The sequence below is a fragment of the Salmo salar genome, chromosome ssa02 (assembly GCF_905237065.1).
Source record: "Salmo salar chromosome ssa02, Ssal_v3.1, whole genome shotgun sequence".
In the NCBI taxonomy this organism is placed as follows: domain Eukaryota; kingdom Metazoa; phylum Chordata; class Actinopteri; order Salmoniformes; family Salmonidae; genus Salmo; species Salmo salar.
The window spans coordinates 80,868,875-80,890,289 of record NC_059443.1 but is presented as its reverse complement, the minus strand read 5'-3'; the positions used below and the strand labels follow the sequence as shown (position 1 = coordinate 80,890,289).

The 21,415-nt window shown below is 40.9% G+C and overlaps 1 protein-coding gene and 1 long non-coding RNA gene across 5 annotated transcripts; one reads left to right on the top strand and one right to left on the bottom strand.

Moving 5' to 3' along the window:
* Positions 1–927: 927 nt before the first annotated feature.
* On the bottom strand, positions 928–3,702 carry LOC123736756 (uncharacterized). The gene is made up of 3 exons (XR_006766396.1): positions 3,625–3,702; positions 1,154–1,215; positions 928–1,014 (listed from the first exon to the last, which is right to left on the bottom strand). It is a non-coding gene; the product is annotated as an uncharacterized lncRNA (long non-coding RNA).
* LOC123736417 (piggyBac transposable element-derived protein 4-like) lies at positions 2,377–20,568 on the top strand. Of its 4 annotated transcripts, none has more exons than XM_045713229.1 (4): positions 2,377–2,843; positions 3,653–3,750; positions 3,886–4,063; positions 18,450–20,568. In XM_045713229.1, the coding sequence occupies exons 1-4, from the start codon at positions 2,633–2,635 to the stop codon at positions 18,593–18,595; spliced, it is 633 nt and encodes a 210-aa protein (XP_045569185.1). In that variant the 5' UTR covers positions 2,377–2,632; the 3' UTR covers positions 18,596–20,568. The 4 variants fall into 4 exon arrangements, with proteins under 4 accessions (XP_045569185.1, XP_045569184.1, XP_045569183.1 ...); XM_045713228.1 differs by having other exon boundaries at positions 2,649–2,843; XM_045713222.1 differs by lacking the exons at positions 2,377–2,843; positions 3,653–3,750; positions 3,886–4,063 and adding exons at positions 7,659–7,695; positions 16,284–16,316.
* Positions 20,569–21,415: the final 847 nt, after the last annotated feature.

Genomic DNA, 21,415 nt, shown 5'->3' with positions numbered 1-21,415 from the left:
TTTACGTATCGACCTCAAGGCCTTCATCATAGTATCACTGCTCTTTAATAAGCTTTACGTATCGACCTCAAGGCCTTCATCATAGTATCACTGCTCTTTAATAAGCTTTACGTATCGACCTCAAGGCCTTCATCATAGTATCACTGCTCTTTAATAATCTTTAAGTATCGACCTCAGGGCCTTCATCATAGTATCACTGCTCTTTAATTTAGCTTTACCACCTGGCCCGTCGGGAAGTCCAGGACCCAGTTGCACAGGGCGGGTTCAAGACCCAGGGTCTAGAGCTTAATGACAAGTTTGGAGGGTACTATGGTGTTAAATGCTGAGCTGTAGTCGATGAACAGCATTCTTACATAGGTATTCCTCTTGTCCAGATGTGTTAGGGCAGTGTGCATTGTGATTGTGTCATCTGTGGACCTATTGGGCGGTAAGCAAATTGGAGTGGGTCTAGGGTGTCAGGTAGGGTGGAGGTGATATGGTCCTTGACTAGTCTCTCAAAGCACTTCATGATGAGGGAAGTGAGTGCTACGGGGCGATAGTCATTTAGCTCAGTTACCTTAGCTTTCTTGGGAACATCAATGATGTCGCCCTCTTGCTGCTGGCGTCTCTCTGATCCACCTCTACTCAGATGACACCATTCTGTATACATCTGGCCCTTCTTTGGACACTGTGTTAACAAACCTCCAAACGAGCTTCAATGCCATACAACACTCCTTCTGTGGCCTCCAACTGCTTTTAAATGCTAGTAAAACTAAATGCATGCTCTTCAACCGATTGCTGCCCTTCACCCGCCCACCCGACTAGCATCACTACTCTGGACGGTTCTGACTTAGAATATGTGAACAACTACAAATACCTAGGTGTAGCGTGGTTCGTTCTGCGTTGTGTACTTTTAATTAGGACACTGCCACAACTGGAGGTCTGCTGGTTGAATTATTTTTATTTGCCCTGCACACGAAGAGACAACACACAATACTTTAGCCCTTGGCGCAGTCACAGCTCTCAGGCACCTTGCTAGCCGAAGGTCAGACAAAAGAGAGCGTGCCAAAAATAAATAACAGGTGCTGCATGCACACATTCAGTGCACAACAACACACCATACAATACAAGTAAAATGATATAGAACATAATTCGGACAAAATAAAAGACATACCTGCACACGAAGAGACAACACACAATACGTTAGCCCTTGGCGCAGTCACAGCTCTCAGGCACCTGCGCAAGCACATGGACAGTCACTCATACACTGTCCCAAGTACTCACAAGTTACAATAGGTACCCTAGTTAGCGAGCTCAGTGAAACTTGTTAACATAAATCTTTATATTGTCCACATTGTAACAAACTTATGGTTGCATAACAGCACATTGTGTAACATTACCACGGTTTTATACTGAACAATTTCGGAGCCAAGGACAACATAACTTGCTAGCCGAAGGTCAGACAAAAGAGAACAATAAGGGGGTACGGAAATACAAATAACCCGCAATGGGCCAAACCCAAATATACCAAACTTTTACAATCACGTGTATGTACAAGATTGATATGAAAAAGTGTTTGTACACCAAAAAATAACATTACCTATGCAGCTGTAATTAAAAAAAAAAAAACACTGAATTATTATTATTATCAAATTATTAACATCCCCTATTGACCTGGCCTATTTGAATTGGTCCTTGTGTGCAATTTGGTGCATAATCTAGGGTAACAACATCACAATGCTACATTAGCTTTCTTGGGAAAAGGAACAAAGCTGAAGGAAAATACAAATCACTGAGGCTAATTTAACGACGACTTGTAGGCAGTGGGTTCAGTATAACTATGAGAAAAAATGAATACAAATTATACCACCACCCAAAAGGGCACTTTAGAGACAGGAAGGGAAAAGGAGCACGTGCTCTACACAGGTAGAGCCCTATCTGTCCATGTTGCTTTTTGCAAAGTGGGAAGTGCTTCATGTGGCAACAACAACACTTACCTAAATAGCCCATATGCCACTGGGTGAGAGAAGTTTTCATTGTATTTGGGCAGAATTATATGAAGTCTTATTATGTGTTGTTAGCGATGAGCCTTGGTCAATTTAGCTCGGATACACCACCCTCGTCAATCTGTCACCTAATCCTGCCTAATGGGCAGGCCAGCCCTGGAGTAAAGTATTGGCTGTAAGAAGTAAGAGAAAACATAACATCTGGTTGTTTTTAAATTACTTCTTATGACATTGCTTGCCAGAATGAACATTGTAATTAATATTTTTCCAATCTGCGTTACCCACTCCAGTCAGCAGATGGCGCTATGAGTCTTTCAGGTGATGTTTCTTGAGTGACGTATAATCTAGTGGACGGAACAGGAGGCTTCTTCAACAGCGACAAAAGGCTTCTGGTTTAACCACGCGGTGCTTTGCTAGCGAACATAGAACCGAAACATTGAAGCTCTTTAGACCAATTTTCTGTATATTACTCATAGTGTTTTGAACATAATTCTGTTTACCTATCGACTGGTTAATTTACACGTATTTGCTTGTTAAATTAGCAAATGTGTTACATTGATACTGCACTAGGCTAATTGTCCGGAGCATAAACTCACTAATCTAGACGGAGAAAGAAACTGGTGAAAGGAGAGGAAGAAGTTTCAAGAATGAAAAAGGAGGCTATCACATTGAAACAAGAGGATGATATTACAGTGAAAGAGGAATATGGGAAAGAGGTTGTCAAAGTGGAAAAAGAGGTAGAAGCTTTCAGAATCAAAAAGGAGGAAGATGCCGTAAAATTTAAAGAAGAGGAAGAACCTTTTGGAGTAAAGGAGGATATCTCAATAAAAGAGGAGACTGAAGTTCCGATTACCACCAGTGAGTACTGTCTTAAAAACAGGGAGACAAACTATGCAGTTGTTGAACCGTGTTTTTTTAAAGGGGCATTATACTGAAGTTCTACACTTAAATATGGCTCAGTTGTTAGAGCATGGTGTTTGCAACGCCAGCATGGTGTGTGCAACGCCAGGGTTGTGGGTTCAATTCCCACGGGGGGCCAGTACAAAAAAAATGCATTAAATGAAATGTATGCATTGACTACTGTAAGTCGCTCTTGATAAGAGCGTATGCTAAATTACTAAAATGTAAATGTTGTTCAGTACTGTAGGAATTGTTTAAGGGGCAATCTGCCATTGGTACATATATTTTTGGGACTTATTGAATTCTCTGTGGTCCATATTAAAGTGCACTTATTCTAGTATAGCCGGGTTTAAAATATAATATACAGTGCATAATTTCTACTTAAATTATCAAACGTACGCAAAATGCCCCCATTTCGTGGGACGGACCTTTAACATTTCCATCACAGAGGTGGGAAAAGTACGCAATTGTCATACTTGAGTAAAAGTAAAGATACCTTAACAGAACTCAAGTAAAAGTGAGTCACCAAGTAAAAGTGAATCACCAGGTAAAATAATACTTGAGTAAAAGTTAAAATATACTGAAGTATCAAAAGTAATAGTATATAAATAATTTCACATTCCTTATATTAAGCAAACCAGATGGTGCCATTTTAAGTGGCTAATTTTAGGCCCTTTTTAGACATATATTCATGCCTCTTGTAAGACCCTATGATTGCAATAGAAGTTCATAAGTTCACCATCTGTTTGATGTTCTTATTCACACAGGAGAGAGACATGACTATTGTGGATCCTCTGGGGAGCCTCAACAACATCCTGATGCTGACGAGGCAGAGAAGAGTCTCTGCAGATCAGAACACCAGATGGTACAGCTTGGTCTGGTCTAGCATACAGCTTGCTCTATCGGGGTCTAGGCTGGGTTTCTGTAAAGCACTTCATGACAACAGTGGCATCAGCATCCATAATGATATGTGTCTGTGTCCCCTCTTTATGGTTACCAGGACAACGCTAGCCCTTCCTCCCTCCCGGAGTCCCCGTGTCGTGCCTCTCCCAGTAGCGCCTTACTGCTGGGTATGAAGAGGTTGTCTGTGCAGCTGGTGGACTGCAGGAAAACAATGGGGCAGAGTGGAACTGTGAGAGGAAGAGAAAAGAAGAAAGGATCAGATTTGACTCAGCAAAGTAAGTGCTGTAGTTTAGTTTGAACAAATAAAATAGATCTGCCCACTGGTATCTGTTACAAACACAACCAGCAGAGTTCTGTTAGTTGATATGAAGATGGACTGGTATCTTTTCCCAGTAGGGCTGTCCCTGACTAATAAAAATCTTGTTTGACTTAGCCACCTGTTCTTTCGACCAATCAATTGGTGCAAATTTTAAACGTGTGTTTTTATATATACACTACCGTTGAAAAGTTTGGGGTCACTTAGAAATTTGCTTGTTTTCGAAAGAAAAGTACAAAAAAGTCAATTAAAATAACATCAAATTGCTCAGAAATACAGTGTAAACATTGTTAATGTTGTAAAGGACTGTTGTAGCTGGAAATGGCAGATTTTTTATGTAATATCTCCATAGGCGTACAGAGGCCCAGTATCAGCAACCATCACTCCCGTGTTCCAATGGCACGTTGTGTTACCTAATCCAAGTTTATCATTTTAAAAAGCTAATTAATCATTAGAAAACCCTTTTGCAATTATGTTAGCACGCTGAAAACTGTTATGCTGATTTTAAAGAAGCAATAAAACTGGCCTTCTTTGGATTAGTTGAGTATCTGGAGCATCAGCATTTGTGGGTTCGATTACAGGCTCAAAATGGCCAGAAACAAAGAACGTTCTTCTGAAACTCGTCCGTCTATTCTTGTTCTGAGAAATGAAGGCTATTCCATTCGAGAAACTGAAGATCTCGTACAACGCTGTGCACTACTCCCTTCACAGAACAGTGCAAACTGGCTGTAACCAGAATAGAAAGAGGAGGGGAGGCCCCAGTGCACAGCTGAGCAAGAGGACAAGTACATTAGAGTGTATAGTTTGCGAAACAGATGCCTCACAACTGGCAGCTTCATTAAATACTACCCGCGAAACACCAGCCTCAATGTCAACAGTGAAGAGGCGACTCCGGGATGCTGGCCTTCTAGGCGGCGTTGCAAAGAAAAAGCTATATCTCAGACTGTCCAATAAAATATTAAGATGGGCAAAATAACACAGACACTGGACAGAGGAACTCTGCCTAGAAGGCCAGCATCTCGGAGTTGCCTCTTCACTGTTGACGTTGAGACTTGTGGTTTGCGGGTACTATTTAACCTCTCTGTGAAATGTGGGATGCTAGAAGCTACAGCTAAAAGGAATCACTAACCTTTGATGATCTTCATCAGATGGCACTCATAGGACTTCATGTTACACAATACATGTATGTTTTGCTCGATAAAGTTCATATTTATATCCAAAAACCCCATTTTACATTGGCGTGTAATGTTCAGAAATGTTTTGCCTCCCAAAACTTCCGGTGAATGAGCACATCAATTTACAGAAATACTCATCATAAACGTTGATAAAATATTCAACAGTTATTCAAAGAATTATAGATACACTTCTCCTTAATGCAACCGCTGTCAGATTTCAAAATAACTTTACGACAAAAGAACACTTTGCAGTAATCTTAGTACTGCGCTTAGACAACAATATCAAGCAATACAGATACCTGCCATTTTGGAGTCAACTAAAATCATAAATAGCATTATAAATATTCACTTACCTTTGATCTTCATCAGAATGCACTCCCAGGAATCCCAGTTCCACAATAAATGTTTGTTTTGTTCGATAAAGACCATCATTTATGTCCAAATACCTCCTTTTTGTTTGCGCGTTCAGTCCACTACTCCAAATGCAGGAAGCGCGACGAAATGTCACGACGAAAAGTCAAAAAAGTTATATTTACATTCGTAGAAACATGTCAAACGATGTATAGCATCATTCTTTAGGGTCTTTTTATCATAAATCTTAAATAATATTCCAACCGGACGATTACTTTGTCTTCAAAAAAGAAAAGGAACAGAGCTAACTCATGGGAACACACGCCACTGAACTCATGTCATTCTCTCAGTCATCTGACTCCAGGACCTCTTGTTCTCTCAATATTCACAGTAGAAGCATGAAACAACATTCTAGTGGAAGCCTTAGGAAGTGCAAAATGACCCCACAGACAGTGTAGTTTGGATAGGCAATCACTTGAAAAACTACAAACCACTTCCTGGTTGGATTTCTACAAACCTCAGATTTCCCCACTTCCTGGTTGGATTTTTCTCAGGTTTTTACCTGCCATGTGAGTTCTGTTATACTCACAGACATCATTCAAACAGTTTTAGAAACGTCAGTGTTTTCTATCCAAATTTACTTATAATATGCATATCCTACCTTCTGAGCCTGAGTAGGAAGCAGTTTACTACGGGCACACCTTTCATCCGAACGTGAAAATACTGCCCCCAGCCCAAAGAAGTAAATGAAGCTGCAAGTTGAGGACCTGTGAGGCGTCTGTTTCTCAAACTAGACATTCTAATGTACTTGTACTCTTGCTCAGTTGTGCACCGGGGCCTCCCACTCCTCTTTTCTATTCTGGTTAGAGCCAGTTTGCGCTGTTCTGTTAAGGGAGTAGTACACAGCGTTGTCTGAGATCTTAAGTTTCTTGGCAATTTCTCGCATGGAATAGCCTTAATTTCTTAGAACAAGAATAGACTGACAAGTTTCAGAAGAAAGTTATTTGTTTCTGGCCATTTTGAGCCTGTAATCGAACCCACAAATGCTGATGCTCCAGATACTCAACTAATCTAACGAAGGCCAGTTTTATTGCTTCTTTAATCAGAACAACAGTTTTCAGCTGTGCTAACATAATTGCAAAAGTGTTTTCTAATAGTCAATTAGCCTTTTTAAAATGATAAACATGGATTAGCTAACACAACGTGCCATTGGAACACAGGAGTGATGGTTGCTGATAATGGGCCTCTGTACGCCTATGTAGATAATCCACAAATAATCAGCCATTTCCAGCTACAATAGTCATTTACATCATTAACAATGTCTACACTGTATTTATGATCAATTTGATGTTATTTTAATGGACCAAAAAAAATGCTTTTCTTTAAAAAACAAGGACATTTCTAAGTGACCCCGAACTCTTGAATGGTAGTGTATATCCTAACACGATCCATGTTGTAAACAGAGTTCTGCATGAATTCCGACTCTTTCAACTTGTAACAAAACAATTTTATGAAATCTAATTTTGTTAGCAATCTAACGTTGTTTAACACGGTCAAGTCCGGTTTCTGTGCAATCCTCAGACACTCTAGAAGGCAACCAAACTTGTTTCAAAATTCTACATTACGTATTGGCTATACAACACCTGAATTAGCCCATGAAGGGTCTTGGTCCAATGACCACCTATCGTTTTGAAACCTAGCTAGATAGCCAATGAGCTGGGCTTTCCAGCAGTATGTGAACGCTGTTTGTAGGACAAACAGCCATCACGCTTAGAGCTGTCAACACAGTTCATTCTCTGGTGAAAGGAAACAGGAACAACTGTAGTCTACGTTTCACATCAGTTCGTTCTCTTTTACAAACTTCTCAAATCTGAAAAAGTTAAACATGGCTACTAAGAGTGGAAAAGCTAAAACTCAGTCCAAGTATAAACATTTTGATAATATTATTGCAGAAATTGACTGGGAGAGTGACACAGAAGGAATGGATGAGGACTCTGTGAGTGACCACAGTTATGATTCCAGCGGAAGAAATGTTTTTGGACGGAAAAGATCCACTTTTAGATCGGTAAGTAAAATACGTTTTTGCTTCTCATGTTAACTTCTATGGGCTAGGTGGGACGTTTGCGTCCCACCCTAGTCAACAGCCAGTGGAATCGCGTGGCGCGAAATACAAATACCTCAAATGCTATAACTTAAATTTCTCAAACATATGACTATTTTACACCATTTTAAAGACAAGATTCTCGTTAATCTAACCACATTGTCCGATTTCAAAAAGGCTTTACAGCGAAAGCAAAACATTAGATTATGTCAGGAGAGTACCCTGCCAAAAATAATCACACAGCCATTTTCAAAGCAAGCATATATGTCACAAAAACCAAAACCACAGAACTCCTTTATGCAATCGCGGTGTCAGATTTTAAAATGGCTTTTCGGCGAAAGCACATTTTGCAATATCCTGAGTACATAGCTCGGCCATCACGGCTAGCTATTTTGACACCCACCAAGTTTTGGGCTCACTAAACTCAGAATTACTATTAGAAAAATTGGATTACCTTTGCTGTTCTTCGTCAGAATGCACTCCCAGGACGACTTCTACTTCAACAACAAATGTTGTTTTGGTTCCAAATAATCCATAGTTATATTCAAATAGCTCCGTTTTGTTTGTGCGTTCAGGTCACTATCCGAAGGGCGAGCGCATTTCGTGACAAAACATAAAAAAATATTCCATTACCGTACTTAGAAGCATGTCAAACACTGTTTAAAATAAATTTTTATGTGATTTTTCTCGTAAAATAGCGAAAATATTCCAACCGGGCAACGTTGTATTCATTCAAAGGCTGAAAGAAAAAAAATTGAGTAGTCTTGTGAACGCACATCTGTCTCACTGTCCCCAGGCTGACCACCTACAAATTCTGCTGCTGTTCTTTGCCCAGAGACAGCAGACACCCCATTCCACTTTCTGGCGGCTTTAGAGAGCCAATGGAAGCCTTAGAAAATGTCACGTTACAGCACAGATGCTGTATTTTTGATAGAGATCCAACAGAAGGACAACAAATTGTCAGACAGGGCACTTCCTGTATGGAATCTTCTCAGGTTTTGGCCTGCCATATGAGTTCTGTTATACTCACAGACACCATTCAAACAGTTTTAGAAACTTTAGAGTTTTCTATCCAAATCTACTAATTATATGCATATTCTTGTTTCTGGACAAGAGTAGTAACCAGTGTAACCTGTTATGGCTAGGGGGCAGTATTTTCACGGCTGGATAAAAAACGTACCCGATTTAATCTGGTTACCACTCCTACCCAGTAACTAGAATATGCATATACTTATTACATATGGATAGAAAACACCCTAAAGTTTCTAAAACTGTTTGAATGGTGTCTGTGAGTATAACAGAACTCATTTGGCAGGCAAAAATCTGAGAAGGTTTCATTCAGGAAGTGGCCTGTCTGACAAGGTGTCGTTCTTCTTGTCTCTGTTTATTGAAGAGTGAGGATCTTAGCTGTCCCGTGACACTTCCTACGGCTGCCATAGGGTCTCAGAAGGCGGTAAAAAGCTGAATCGTGGCTTTGCAGGCTCTGGCTGAAAAAAAGTAGCGCGTTTGGGTAGTGGCTGGTTACAGTACTGTGAGACTCAGGCTCGTGCCCGCGTCGACCGAAAGCTTTGTTTACTTTCCTCTGTTTAGCTAAAAGGAGATTCCCGGTCGGAATATTATCGCTTTTACGAGAAAAATGGCATAAAAAGGATTTTAAACAGCGGTTGACATGCTTGGCACGGTAATGGAATATTTAGATTTTTTTGTCACGAATTGCGCCACGCGCGCGACCCTGATTTACCATTTCAGATAGTGTCTGGGACGCACGAACAAAATGCCGCTATTCGGATATAACGATGGATTATTTTGGACCAAACCAACATTTGTTATTGAAGTAGCAGTCCTGGGAGTGCATTCTGACGAAGACAACAAAAGGTAATCAAACTTTTATAATAGTAAACCTGATATTGGTGAGTGCTAAACTTGCCGGGTGTCTAAATAGCTAGCCCGTGATGCCTGGGCTATGTACTTAGAATATTGCAAAATGTGCTTTCACCAAAAAGCTATTTCAAAATCGGACATATCGAGTGCATAGAGGAGTTCTGTATCTATAATTCTTAAAATAATTGTTATGCTTTTTGTGAACGTTTATCGTGAGTAATTTAGTAAATTCTTAGCAAATTCCTCCGGAAGTTTGCGGGGGGTATGCTAGTTCTGAACGTCACATGCTAATGTAAAAAGCTGTTTTTTGATATAAATATGAACTTGATTGAACAAAACATGCATGTATTGTATAACATAATGTCCTAGGTGTGTCATCTGATGAAGATCATCAAAGGTTAGTGCTGCATTTAGCTGTCTTCTGATGATCTTCATCAGATGACAACCCTAGGACATTATGTTATACAATACATGCATGTTTTGTTCAATCAAGTTCATATTTATATCAAAAACCAGCTTTTTACATTAGCATGTGACGTTCAGAACTAGCAAACTTCCGGTGAATTTACTAAATTACTCACGATAAACGTTCACAAAAAACATAACAATTATTTTAAGAATAATAGATACAGAACTCCTCTATGCACTCGCTATGTCCGATTTTAAAATAGCTTTTCGGTGAAAGCACATTTTGCAATATTCTCAGTAGATAGCCCGGCATCACAGGGCTAGCTATTTAGACACCCAGCAAGTTTAGCATTCACCAAAATCAGATTTACTGTAAGAAAAATGTTATTACCTTTGCTGTCTTCGTCAGAATGCACTCCCAGGACGTCTACTTCAATAACAAATGTTGGTTTGGTTCAAAATAATCCATAGTTATGTTCAAATATCCTCTGTTTTGTTCGTGCGTTCAAGACACTATACGAATGGTAAAGAAGGGTGACGCGCACGACGCATTTCGTGACAAAAAAATTCTAAATGTTCCATTACCGTACTTCGAAGCATGTCAACCGCTGTTTAAAATAAATTTTATGACATTTTTCTCGTAAAAAGCGATAATATTCCGACCGGGAATCTGTGTTTAGGTTCAAAGACGATAGAAAATAAAAACATGGGGTCGACCCGTGCATGCGCCTCAGCCCATTGTCCTCTGATAGAGCACTTGCAAAAAGCGCTAATGTGTTTCAGCCTGGGGCTGGAATTACATCATTCAGCTTTTTCCCGCCTTCTGAGAGCCTATGGGAGCCGTAGGAAGTGTCACGTTACAGCAAAGATCCTCAGTCTTCAATAAACAGAGTCAAGAAGCTCAAGGAATGGTACTTCCTGTAAGGAATCATCTCAGGTTTTTGCTGCCATATGAGTTCTGTTATACTCACAGACACCATTCAAACAGTTTTAGAAACTTTAGGGTGTTTTCTATCCAAAGCCAATAATTATATGCATATTCTAGTTTCTGGGCAGTAGTAATAACCAGATTAAATCGGGTACGTTTTTTATCCGGCCGTGTAAATACTGCCCCCTACCCCCAACAGGTTAACGTGATCGATATGACAACAGCCAGTGAAAGTGCAGGGCGCCAAATTCAAACAGAAATCTCATAATTAAAATTCCTCAAACATACAAGTATTTTACACCATTTTAAAGATAAACTTGTTGTTAATCCCACCACAGTGTCCGATTTTCAAAAAGGCTTTACTACGAAAGCACACCAAACGATTGTTAGGTCAGCAACTAGTCACAGAAAAACACAGCCATTTTTCCAGCCAAAGAGAGGCGTCACAAAAACCAGAAATACAGCTAAAATGAATCACTAACCTTTGATCTTCATCAGATGACACTCATAGGACTTCATGTTACACAATACATGTATGTTTTGTTCGATAAAGTATATATTTATATCCAAAAATCTGTTTACATTGGCGCGTTACATTCAGAAATGTTTTTCTTCCAAAACATTCGGTAATTTTGCAGAGAGCCACATCAATTTACAGAAATACTCATCATAAATGTTGATGAAAATACAAGTGTTATGCATGGAACTTTAGATCAACTTCTCCTTAATGCAACCGCTGTGTCAGATTTCAAAAAAGCTTTACCAAAAAAGCACACCATGCAATAATCTGAGTACGGAGCTCAGACACAAAAACAAGCCATACAATATATCCGCCATGTTGGAGTCAACAGAAGTCAGAAATAGCATTCTAAATATTCACTGACCTTTGATGATCTTCATCAGAATGCACTCCCAGGGATCCCAGTTCCACAATAAATGTTTTTGTTCGATAAAGTCCATCCTTTATGTCCAAATACCTCCGTTTTGTTCGCGCCTTGAGTTCACAAATCCAAATTCATGACGCGCAGGCCAGACAAACTAAAAAAATTCCATTACAGTTCGTAGAAACATGTCAAACGATGTATAGAATCAATCTTTAGGATGTTTTTATCATAAATCTTATTATGTTTCAACCGGAGAATTCCTTTGTCTTTAGAAATACAATGGAACTCAGCTACCTCTAATGGGCATGACTGAAGCTCATGCCCTTCTGGCAGACCCATCACTCAATCAGCTCTTATTCTCCCCCACTTCACAGTAGAAGCCTCAAACAAGGTTCTAAAGACTGTTGACATCTAGTGGAAGCCTTAGGAAGTGCAATATGACCCCACAGACACTGTATATTGGATAGGCCAAGACTTGAAAAACTACAACCTGAGATTTCCCACTTCCTGGTTGGATTCTTTTGGATGTTTTCTATCCAAATCTACTAATAATATGCATATCTTAGCTTCTGGGCCTGAGTAGCAGGCAGTTTACTCTGGGCACCTAATTCATCCAAGCTACTCAATACTGCCACCCAGCCATAAGAAGTTAAACTATAGTTTTTGCAAGTCGGTTAGGACTTCTACTTTGTGCATGACACAAGTAATTTTTCCAACAATTGTTTAGACAGACTATTTCACTTATAATTCACTGTATCACCATTCCAGTGGATCAGAAGTTCACATACACTAAGTTGACTGTGCCTTTAAACAGTTTGGAAAATTCCAGAAAATTATGTCATGGTTTTAGAAGCTTCTGATAGGCTAATTTACATAATTTGAGTCAATTGGAGTTGTACCCGTGGATGTATTTCAAGGCCTACCTTCAAACTCAGTGCAGCTTTGCTTGACATCATGGGAAAATCTAAAGAAATCAGCCAAGACCTCAGATAAAAGAATGTAGACCTCCACAAGTCTGGTTCATCCTTGGGAGCAATTTCCAAACGCTTGAAGGTACCACGTTTTTCTGTACAAATAATAGTATGCAAGTATAAACACCATGGGACCACGCAGCCTTCATACCCCTCAGGACGGAGACGTGTTCTGTCGCCTAGAGATGAGCGTACTTTGGTGTGAAAAGTGCAAATCAATCCCAGAACAACAGCAAAGGACCTTGTGAAGATGCTGGAGGAAACGGGTACAAAAGTATCTATAGCCACAGTAAAACAAGTCCTATTTCAACATAACCTGAAAGGCCCCTCAACAAGGCAGAAGCCACTGCTACAAAACCGCCATAAAAAAGCCAGACTACGGTTTGCAACTGCACATGGGGACAAAGGTTGTACTTTTTGGAGAAATGTCCTCTGGTCTGATGAAACAAAAATAGAACCGGTTGTCCATAATTACCATTTATGTTTAGAGGAAAAAGGTGGGGGCTTGCAAGCCGAAGAACACCATCCCAACCGTGAAGCACGGGGGTGACAGCATCATGTTGTGGGGTTGCTTTGCTGCAGGAGGGACTGGTGCACTTCACAAAATAGATGGCATCATGAGGGAGTAAAATTATGTTGATATATTGAAGCAACATCTCAAGACATCAGCCAGGAAGTTAATGCTTGGTCGCAAATGGGTCATCCAAATGGACAATGACCCCAAGCATACTTCCGAAGTTGTGGCAAAATGGCTTAACCTCTATGGGCTAGGTGGGACGCAAGCGTCCCACCCGTGGTGCACTCCATCAACAGCAGGTGCATTTCAAGAGCGGCAAATTTGAATCCAAATAAATGTCAAAATTCAAATTTTTCAAACATACAACTATTTTACACCCTTTGAAAGATAAACATCTCCTTAATCTAACCACGTTTTACGATTTCAAAAAGGTTTTACGGCGAAAGCATAAATTTAGAGTATGTTAGGACAGTACATTTACAAGAGTTGTGTGTAATGTTTTGTCAATTCAAAGACAGGGTCACCAAAACCATAAAACCAGCTAAAATGATGCACTAACCTTTTACAATCTCCATCAGATGACACTCCTAGGACATTATGTTAGACAATGCATGCATTTTTAGTTCTATCAAGTTCATATTTATATCCAAAAACAGCGTTTTACTATGGCATTGATGTTGAGGAAATCGTTTCCCTCCAATAACCGGCAGTCAAGTCAGCGTCACAAATTAAATAATTAAAATTAGAAAACATTGGTAAAATATTATATTGTCATTTAAAGAATTATAGATTTACATCTCTTGAACGCAATCAACTTGCCAGATTTAAAAATAACCTTACTGGGAAATCACACTTTGCAATAATCTGAGCACTGCGCCCAGAAAAATACGCGTCGCGATACAGACTAGACGTCATGTTGGGGAGATCTAAAATCGAAAATACTATGTAAATAATCCATTACCTTTGATTCTCTTCATCAGATGTCACTTCCAGGTATCACAGGTCCATAACGAATGTAGTTTTGTTCAAAAAAGCTCATTTATGTCCAAAAATCTCCGTCTTGTTAGCACATGATCTAAGCCAGCCGGACTTCTCGTCATGAACGAGGGGAAAAAATATATTTACGTTCGTTCAAACATGTCAAACGTTGTATAGCATAAATCATTAGGGCCTTTTTAACCAGAACATGAATAATATTCAAGGTGGACGAATGCATACTCTTTTATAACGTATTGGAACGAGGGTACCCAACATGAACTCGCGCGCCAGGTGTCTAATGGGCCATCATCGTTCCATGGCTCTTGTTCGGTCAGATCTCCCTCCAGAAGACTCAAAACACTTTGTAAAGGCTGGTGACATCTAGTGGAAGCAATAGGAAGTGCCAAAATATTCCTCAGCCCCTGTGTTTTTCAATGGGATAGGTTTAAAGGTAATACAACACATCAGGTATCCACTTCCTGTCAGAAAATGTCTCAGGGTTTTGCCTGCCAAATGAGTTCTGTTATACTCACAGACACCATTCAAACAGTTTTAGAAAATTTAGGGTGTTTTCTATCCATATGTAATAAGTATATGCATATTCTAGTTACTGGGTAGGAGTGGTAACCAGATTAAATCGGGTATGTTTTTTTTATCCAGCCGTGTCAATACTGCCCCCTAGCCCTAACAGGTTAAGGACAACAAAGTCAAGGTATTGGCCGGGCCATCACAAAGCCCTGACCTCAATCCTATAGAAAATGTGTGGGCAGAACTGAAAAAGCGTGTGCGAGCAAGGAGGCCTACAAACCTGACTCAGTTACCAGCTCTGTCAGGAGGAATGGGCCAAAATTCACCCAACTTATTGTGGGAAGCTTGTGGAAGGCTACCCAAAACGTTTGACCCAAGTTAAACAATTTAAAGGCAATGCTACCGAATACTAATTGAGTGTATGTAAACTTCTGACCAACTGGGAATGTGATGAAAGAAATAAAAGCTAAAATAAATAATTCTCTCTCCTATTATTCTGACATTTCACATTCTTAAAATAATGTGGTGATCCTAACTGACCTAAGACAAGGAATTCTTACTAGGATTAAATGTCAGGAATTGTTAACTGAGTTTAAATGTATTTGGCTAAGGTGTATGTAAACTTCTGACTTCAGCTATATATATATATATATAGTACCAGTCAAAAGTTGACACACCTACACATTCAAAGGTTTTTCTTTTTCTATATTGTAGAATAATAATGATGACATAAACTATGAAAACACACACATGGAATCATGCCTTGACAGCTTTGCACACTCTTGGTATTCTCTCAACCAGCTTACTCTCAACCAGCACTTGTTGGCTGCTTTTCCTTCACTTTACGGTCCAACTCATCCCAAACCTTCTCAATTGGGTTTCGGTCGGGTGGTTTGTGGAGGCCAGGTCATCTGATGCAGCTCTCCTTCTTGGTCAAATAGCCCTTACACAGCCTGGAGGTGTGTTGGGTCATTGTCCTGTTGAAAAACAAATTATAGTCCCACTAAGCTCAAACCAGATGGGATGGCGTATCGCTGCAGAATGCTTTTTAAATCAATCACTGACAGTGTCACCACCAGCAAGCACTATCACACCACCACCTCAATGCTTCATGGTGGGAACCACACATGCAGAGATCATCCGTTCACCTACTCCGCGTTACAAAGACACCGCGGTTGGAACCAAAAATTTCTAATTTGTGCTCATCAGACCAAAGTACCGATATCCACCGGTCTAATGTCCAATGCTTGTGTTTCTTGGCCCCAGCAAGTCTCATCTTCTCATTTGGTGTCATTTAGTAGTGGTTTCTTTGCAGCAATTCAACCATGATTCAAACAGTTTCTTCTGAACAGTTGATGTCTGTTACTTGAACTCTGTGAAGCATTTATTTGTGCTGCAATTTCTGAGGCTGGTAACTCTAATGAACTTATGGGTCTTCCTTTCCTGTGGCTGGTCAGGGGGGAACGGTTCATAGTGGTGGCCGGGGTACGGTATTTTATTTTTTCTTTAACTAGGCAAGTCAGTTAAGAACAAATTCTTATTTACAGTGGCGGCCTAGGAACATTGGATTAACTGCCTTGTTCAGGAGCAGAACGACAGTTTTTTTACCTTGTCAGCTCTGGGACTCGATCCACCAACCTTTGGGTTAGTGGCCCAACGCTCTAACCACTAGGTTACCTGCCGCCCCAAGGTTCCACATCATCAAGCAACATGGTTTGTTTGGTGCTGTTCCATTCACTCCATTCCATTGTTATATACAGTGCCTTGCGAAAGTATTCGGCCCCCTTGAACTTTTCGACCTTTTGCCACATTTCAGGCTTCAAACATAAAGATATAAAACTGTATTTTTTTGTGAAGAATCAACAACAAGTGGGACACAATCATGAAGTGGAACGAAATGTATTGGATATTTCAAACTTTTTAACAAATAAAAAACTGAAAAATTGGGCGTGCAAAATTATTCAGCCCCTTTACTTTCAGTGCAGCAAACTCTCCAGAAGTTCAGTGAGGATCTCTGAATGATCCAATGTTGACCTAAATGACTAACGATGATAAATAGAATCCACCTGTGTGTAATCAAGTCTCCGTATAAATGCACCTGCTCTGTGATAGTCTGAGGTCCGTTTAAAGCGCAGAGAGCATCATGAAGAACAAGGAACACACCAGGCAGGTCCGAGATACTGTTGTGGAGAAGTTTAAAGCCGGATTTGGATACAAAAAGATTTCCCAAGCTTTAAACATCCCAAGGAGCACTGCAAGCGATTAATATTGAAATGGAAGGAGTATCAGACCACTGCAAATCTACGAAGACCCGGCCGTCCCTCTAAACTTTCAGCTCATACAAGGAGAAGACTGATCAGAGATGCAGCCAAGAGGCCCATGATCACTCTGGATGAACTGCAGAGATCTACAGCTGAGGTGGGAGACTCTGTCCATAGGACAACAATCAGTCGTATACTGCACAAATCTGGCCTTTATGGAAGAGTGGCAAGAAGAAAGCCATTTCTTAAAGATATCCATAAAAAGTGTCATTTAAAGTTTGCCACTAGCCACCTGGGAGACACACCAAACATGTGGAAGAAGGTGCTCTGGTCAGATGAAACCAAAATCGAACTTTTTGGCAACAATGCAAAACGTTATGTTTGGCGTAAAAGCAACACGGCTCATCACCCTGAACACACCATCCCCACTGTCAAACATGGTGGTGGCAGCATCATGGTTTGGGCCTGCTGTTCTTCAGCAGGGGCAGGGAAGATGGTTAAAATTGATGGGAAGATGGATGGAGCCAAATACATGACCATTCTGGAAGAGAACCTGATGGAGTCTGCAAAAGACCTGAGACTGGGACGGAGATTTGTCTTCCAACAAGACAATGATCCAAAACATAAAGCAAAATCTACAATGGAATGGTTCACAAATAAACATATCCAGGTGTTAGAATGGCCAAGTCAAAGTCCAGACCTGATTCCAATCGAGAATCTGTGGAAAGAACTGAAAACTGCTGTTCACAAACGCTCTCCATCCAACCTCACTGACCTCGAGCTGTTTTGCAAGGAGGAATGGGCAAAAATTTCAGTCTCTCGATGTGCAAAACTGATAGAGACATACCCCAAGCGACTTACAGCTGTAATCGCAGCAAAAGGTGGCGCTACAAAGTATTAACTTAAGGGGGCTGAATAATTTTGCACGGCCAATTTTTCAGTTTTTTTTATTTGTTCAAAAAGTTTGAAATATCCAATAAATTTCGTTCCACTTCATAATTGTGTCCCACTTGTTGTTGATTCTTCACAAAAAATTACAGTTTTATATCTTTATGTTTGAAGCCTGAAATGTGGCAAAAGGTCAAAGTTCAAGGGGGCCGAATACTTTCGCAAGGCACTGTAAATAGGCTGGAGGCTGTTGAGGGGAGGGTGACCCACAACAATGGCCGGAATGGAACAGCACCACAGACCATGTTGCTTGATACCATTCCACTCACCCCGGCCACCACTATGAGCCGTTCTCCCCTGACCAGCCTTATTTACCATTGATAAACACACACTTCACTGTCGTGATTATGGTCCCTCTACTCTATATAGTAGATATACTATACAGATTTTTTTTTTCTTTCTTTTCTTACACAGTGCCAGGGACTCGGATGAACAATGGGAACCCACAATGTCAAGGTGTTCATCCCCCACTAATTCAGACGCTGAAGCTGGTTCATCCAGCTGGACCCCTGCTGTCTCCGGCTCCACACCTTCCCCCGCCCGGCCATCTAGAGGTGTGAAGAGGCCAGTCCAGAAGCGGAGGAGGGCCAGTGAACCAGCGGCAACTACCACCGAGGCAGAGGACTGCTGGCACACTGTGCTAGAAGAGGATGTGGAGCCACTTCCACCAACATTTAGACCGAAAAGGCAGCCAGGACCTCAGCTAGACATGACTGCAAAGTACAGCCCCCTTCATCTTTTCCAGATGTTTTTCTCCTTGTCAGTTCTTGATTCGCTGGTGTCTAACACCAACAAGTATGGGGCTAAGAAACAAGCAGGCAAGAAAGAGGCATGGAAGCCCATTTCCATCCAAGACCTGTACTGTTACATCTCACTGGTTATTTACATGGGGCTTGTGAAGTTCGAAAACCTGAAGGACTACTGGAGAACGTCAACACTCTACCAACTGCCTTTCCCCACCACTGTCATGTCTTGTAAAAGGTTTCTGACTATCTCGCAGGCGCTTCATATCAGTGACCCACAAGTTGATGAGGACAATGACCAGAAGAGAGGCACAGCAAGCTTTGATAGGCTCTGCAAAATCAAACCTCTCTACCCCAGCATGGTTGAGGCCTGCAAGACCCATTTTCAGCCCAACCAGAACCTGTCCATAGATGAGAGGATGGCAGCCTCAAAGGCTAGAATTGGCCTCAAACAATATATGTGTAACACGCCGACAAAATGGGGGTACAAACTGTTTGTTTTGGCCGATTCTGTGTGTGCCTACACTTGGAATTTTTTGTTTATGAGGGGAAATCCATCTCAGACACCGGTAAGGGACTTAGTTATGATTCCGTTATGGAATTATTGGATTTTCAACTGCTGGGGAAGGGCTACAAACTGTTTGTGGACAACTTCTACACAAGCCCTACCCTGTTTACAGATCTGAGGAAGCTGGATGTGTGGGCTTGTGGCACCATTCGTCCCAACAGAGTGGGTTTTCCCAAAACAAAAGTGAACGACATGCCTAAGAGGACAGATAGGGGTACCATGCGATGGATTCGTAAGGATGACCTGCTCTTTGTAAAGTGGATGGATACCAGAGAGGTGGTCATGTGCACCACTATCCACAAGTCGTACAGTGGCGATCACGTCGTCAGGCGTGTGAAGGACACTAATGGGGCACGGACCACTAAAAATGTCCCCATTCCAGCTGCTGTGAAGGACTACAACAAGAGCATGGGAGGTGTGGACCTGTCAAACGCTCTGATAGGCTACAACAATGTTCTCCACAAGACAATGAAATGGTACAGGACATTGTTCTATCACTTCATCAACATTGCTGTGGTGAATGCATTCGTCCTCCAGAAGGAAATGGCTAAGAGCTCTGGACAGACCCCCATGACACAGCTAGCCTTCAGAAAGTTGCTCATCCAGGAGCTTGCTGGCTACGGCACAAAGTTCACTGCAGCACCTTCTGTCCCCTCTACCTCTGTCCCTTCTGCTCCTGCCACCAGTGGTGTTCACATGCCAACATTCATAACTGCAGGCATGAATGTGCCTCAGGGCCAAAAGGGCACAGCATGGAGGCGTCGTTGTGTTCTTTGTCGCATGAAGTCCCCCATCACCTGCACGACTTGTTCGGTTTGCCTCTGCTTTACAGCAGAAAGAGACTGCTATGGGACATGGCATCAGCAGGACAATATTGTGTAGAGGACTGAGGGTCTTCCAAGGGTTTACTCTTGTTTTTTTAAAACATTTTTATTTAAAAAAATGGTGTGTTAGAATAGCATTTTGTTATGTTGTGTGTATAGTTATTTGCATAAAAATGTATCACTTCACCAATTCGGCCACTTGGGTACATTTGGGCAACTTGTGTGACTTCATGCTAACTGTCATGTTGCTCGCTCATTCCTGAAGTTATCAGTCTGACACTTTGTACAACTACTGTTGCCCTCTTATGTTCTCCATCTAAATTATCCCCAGCTTCCTATCTGAATGTTTGGCTGTTCATGTGAAAGATAATGCAACAACAATAAAAAAACAGAAAATATATGCTCTCTTATTTTCTTCTACCAGATCTATTGTGTTCTCCTACATTCAATTCACATTTCCACAAACTTCAGTGTTTCCTTTCAAATGATACCAAGAATATGCATATCCTTGCTTCTGGGCCTGAGCTACAGGCAGTTAGATTAGGGTATGTCATTCATGCGGAAATTGAGATGAAGGGTCCTATCCGGAAGAGGTTTTAACCTGACCGAACCATTCTCCTAAGAGCTGTGGACAGACCCCCATATTGTATTTTTTATTAGCATAGCATTTTTGTATGTTCTATATAGGTATTTTCTTGAATGTATCAGTTTGGCCACTTGGGTACATTTGGGCAACTCGTGTGGGACACCTGGGTGACTTCATACTAAATGTCATGTAACTCGCTCATTCCTGAAGTTATCAGTCTGAAACTTTGCACACATACTGTTGCCCTGTTGTGGACAACATATAAATGATCCCCAGCATCCATCTCAATGTATGTCCTTTCTTTTGCATTTCAAAGATCAAATAAAAGTTGAAAACATGTTTTTTGTTTTTATCTTTTACCAGATGTGTTATGTTCTCCTACATTAATTTCACATCTCCACAAACTTAAGTGTTTCCTTTCAAATAGTATCAAGAATATGCATATCCTTGCTTCAGGTCCTGAGCTGCAGGCAGTTAGATTTGGGTGTCATTTTAGGTGGAAATTGAGATGAAGGGTCATATCTGGAAGAGGTTTTAACCCTCCATATGGAGCCTGTGACCAAATTTTTGGAAAAAGCATAAATTGGATTTTAGTCTAGGCCTCTGCCATGGATTAGTTCACTGAGAGGGTGCAAATACAGTGCCTTCGGAAAGTATTC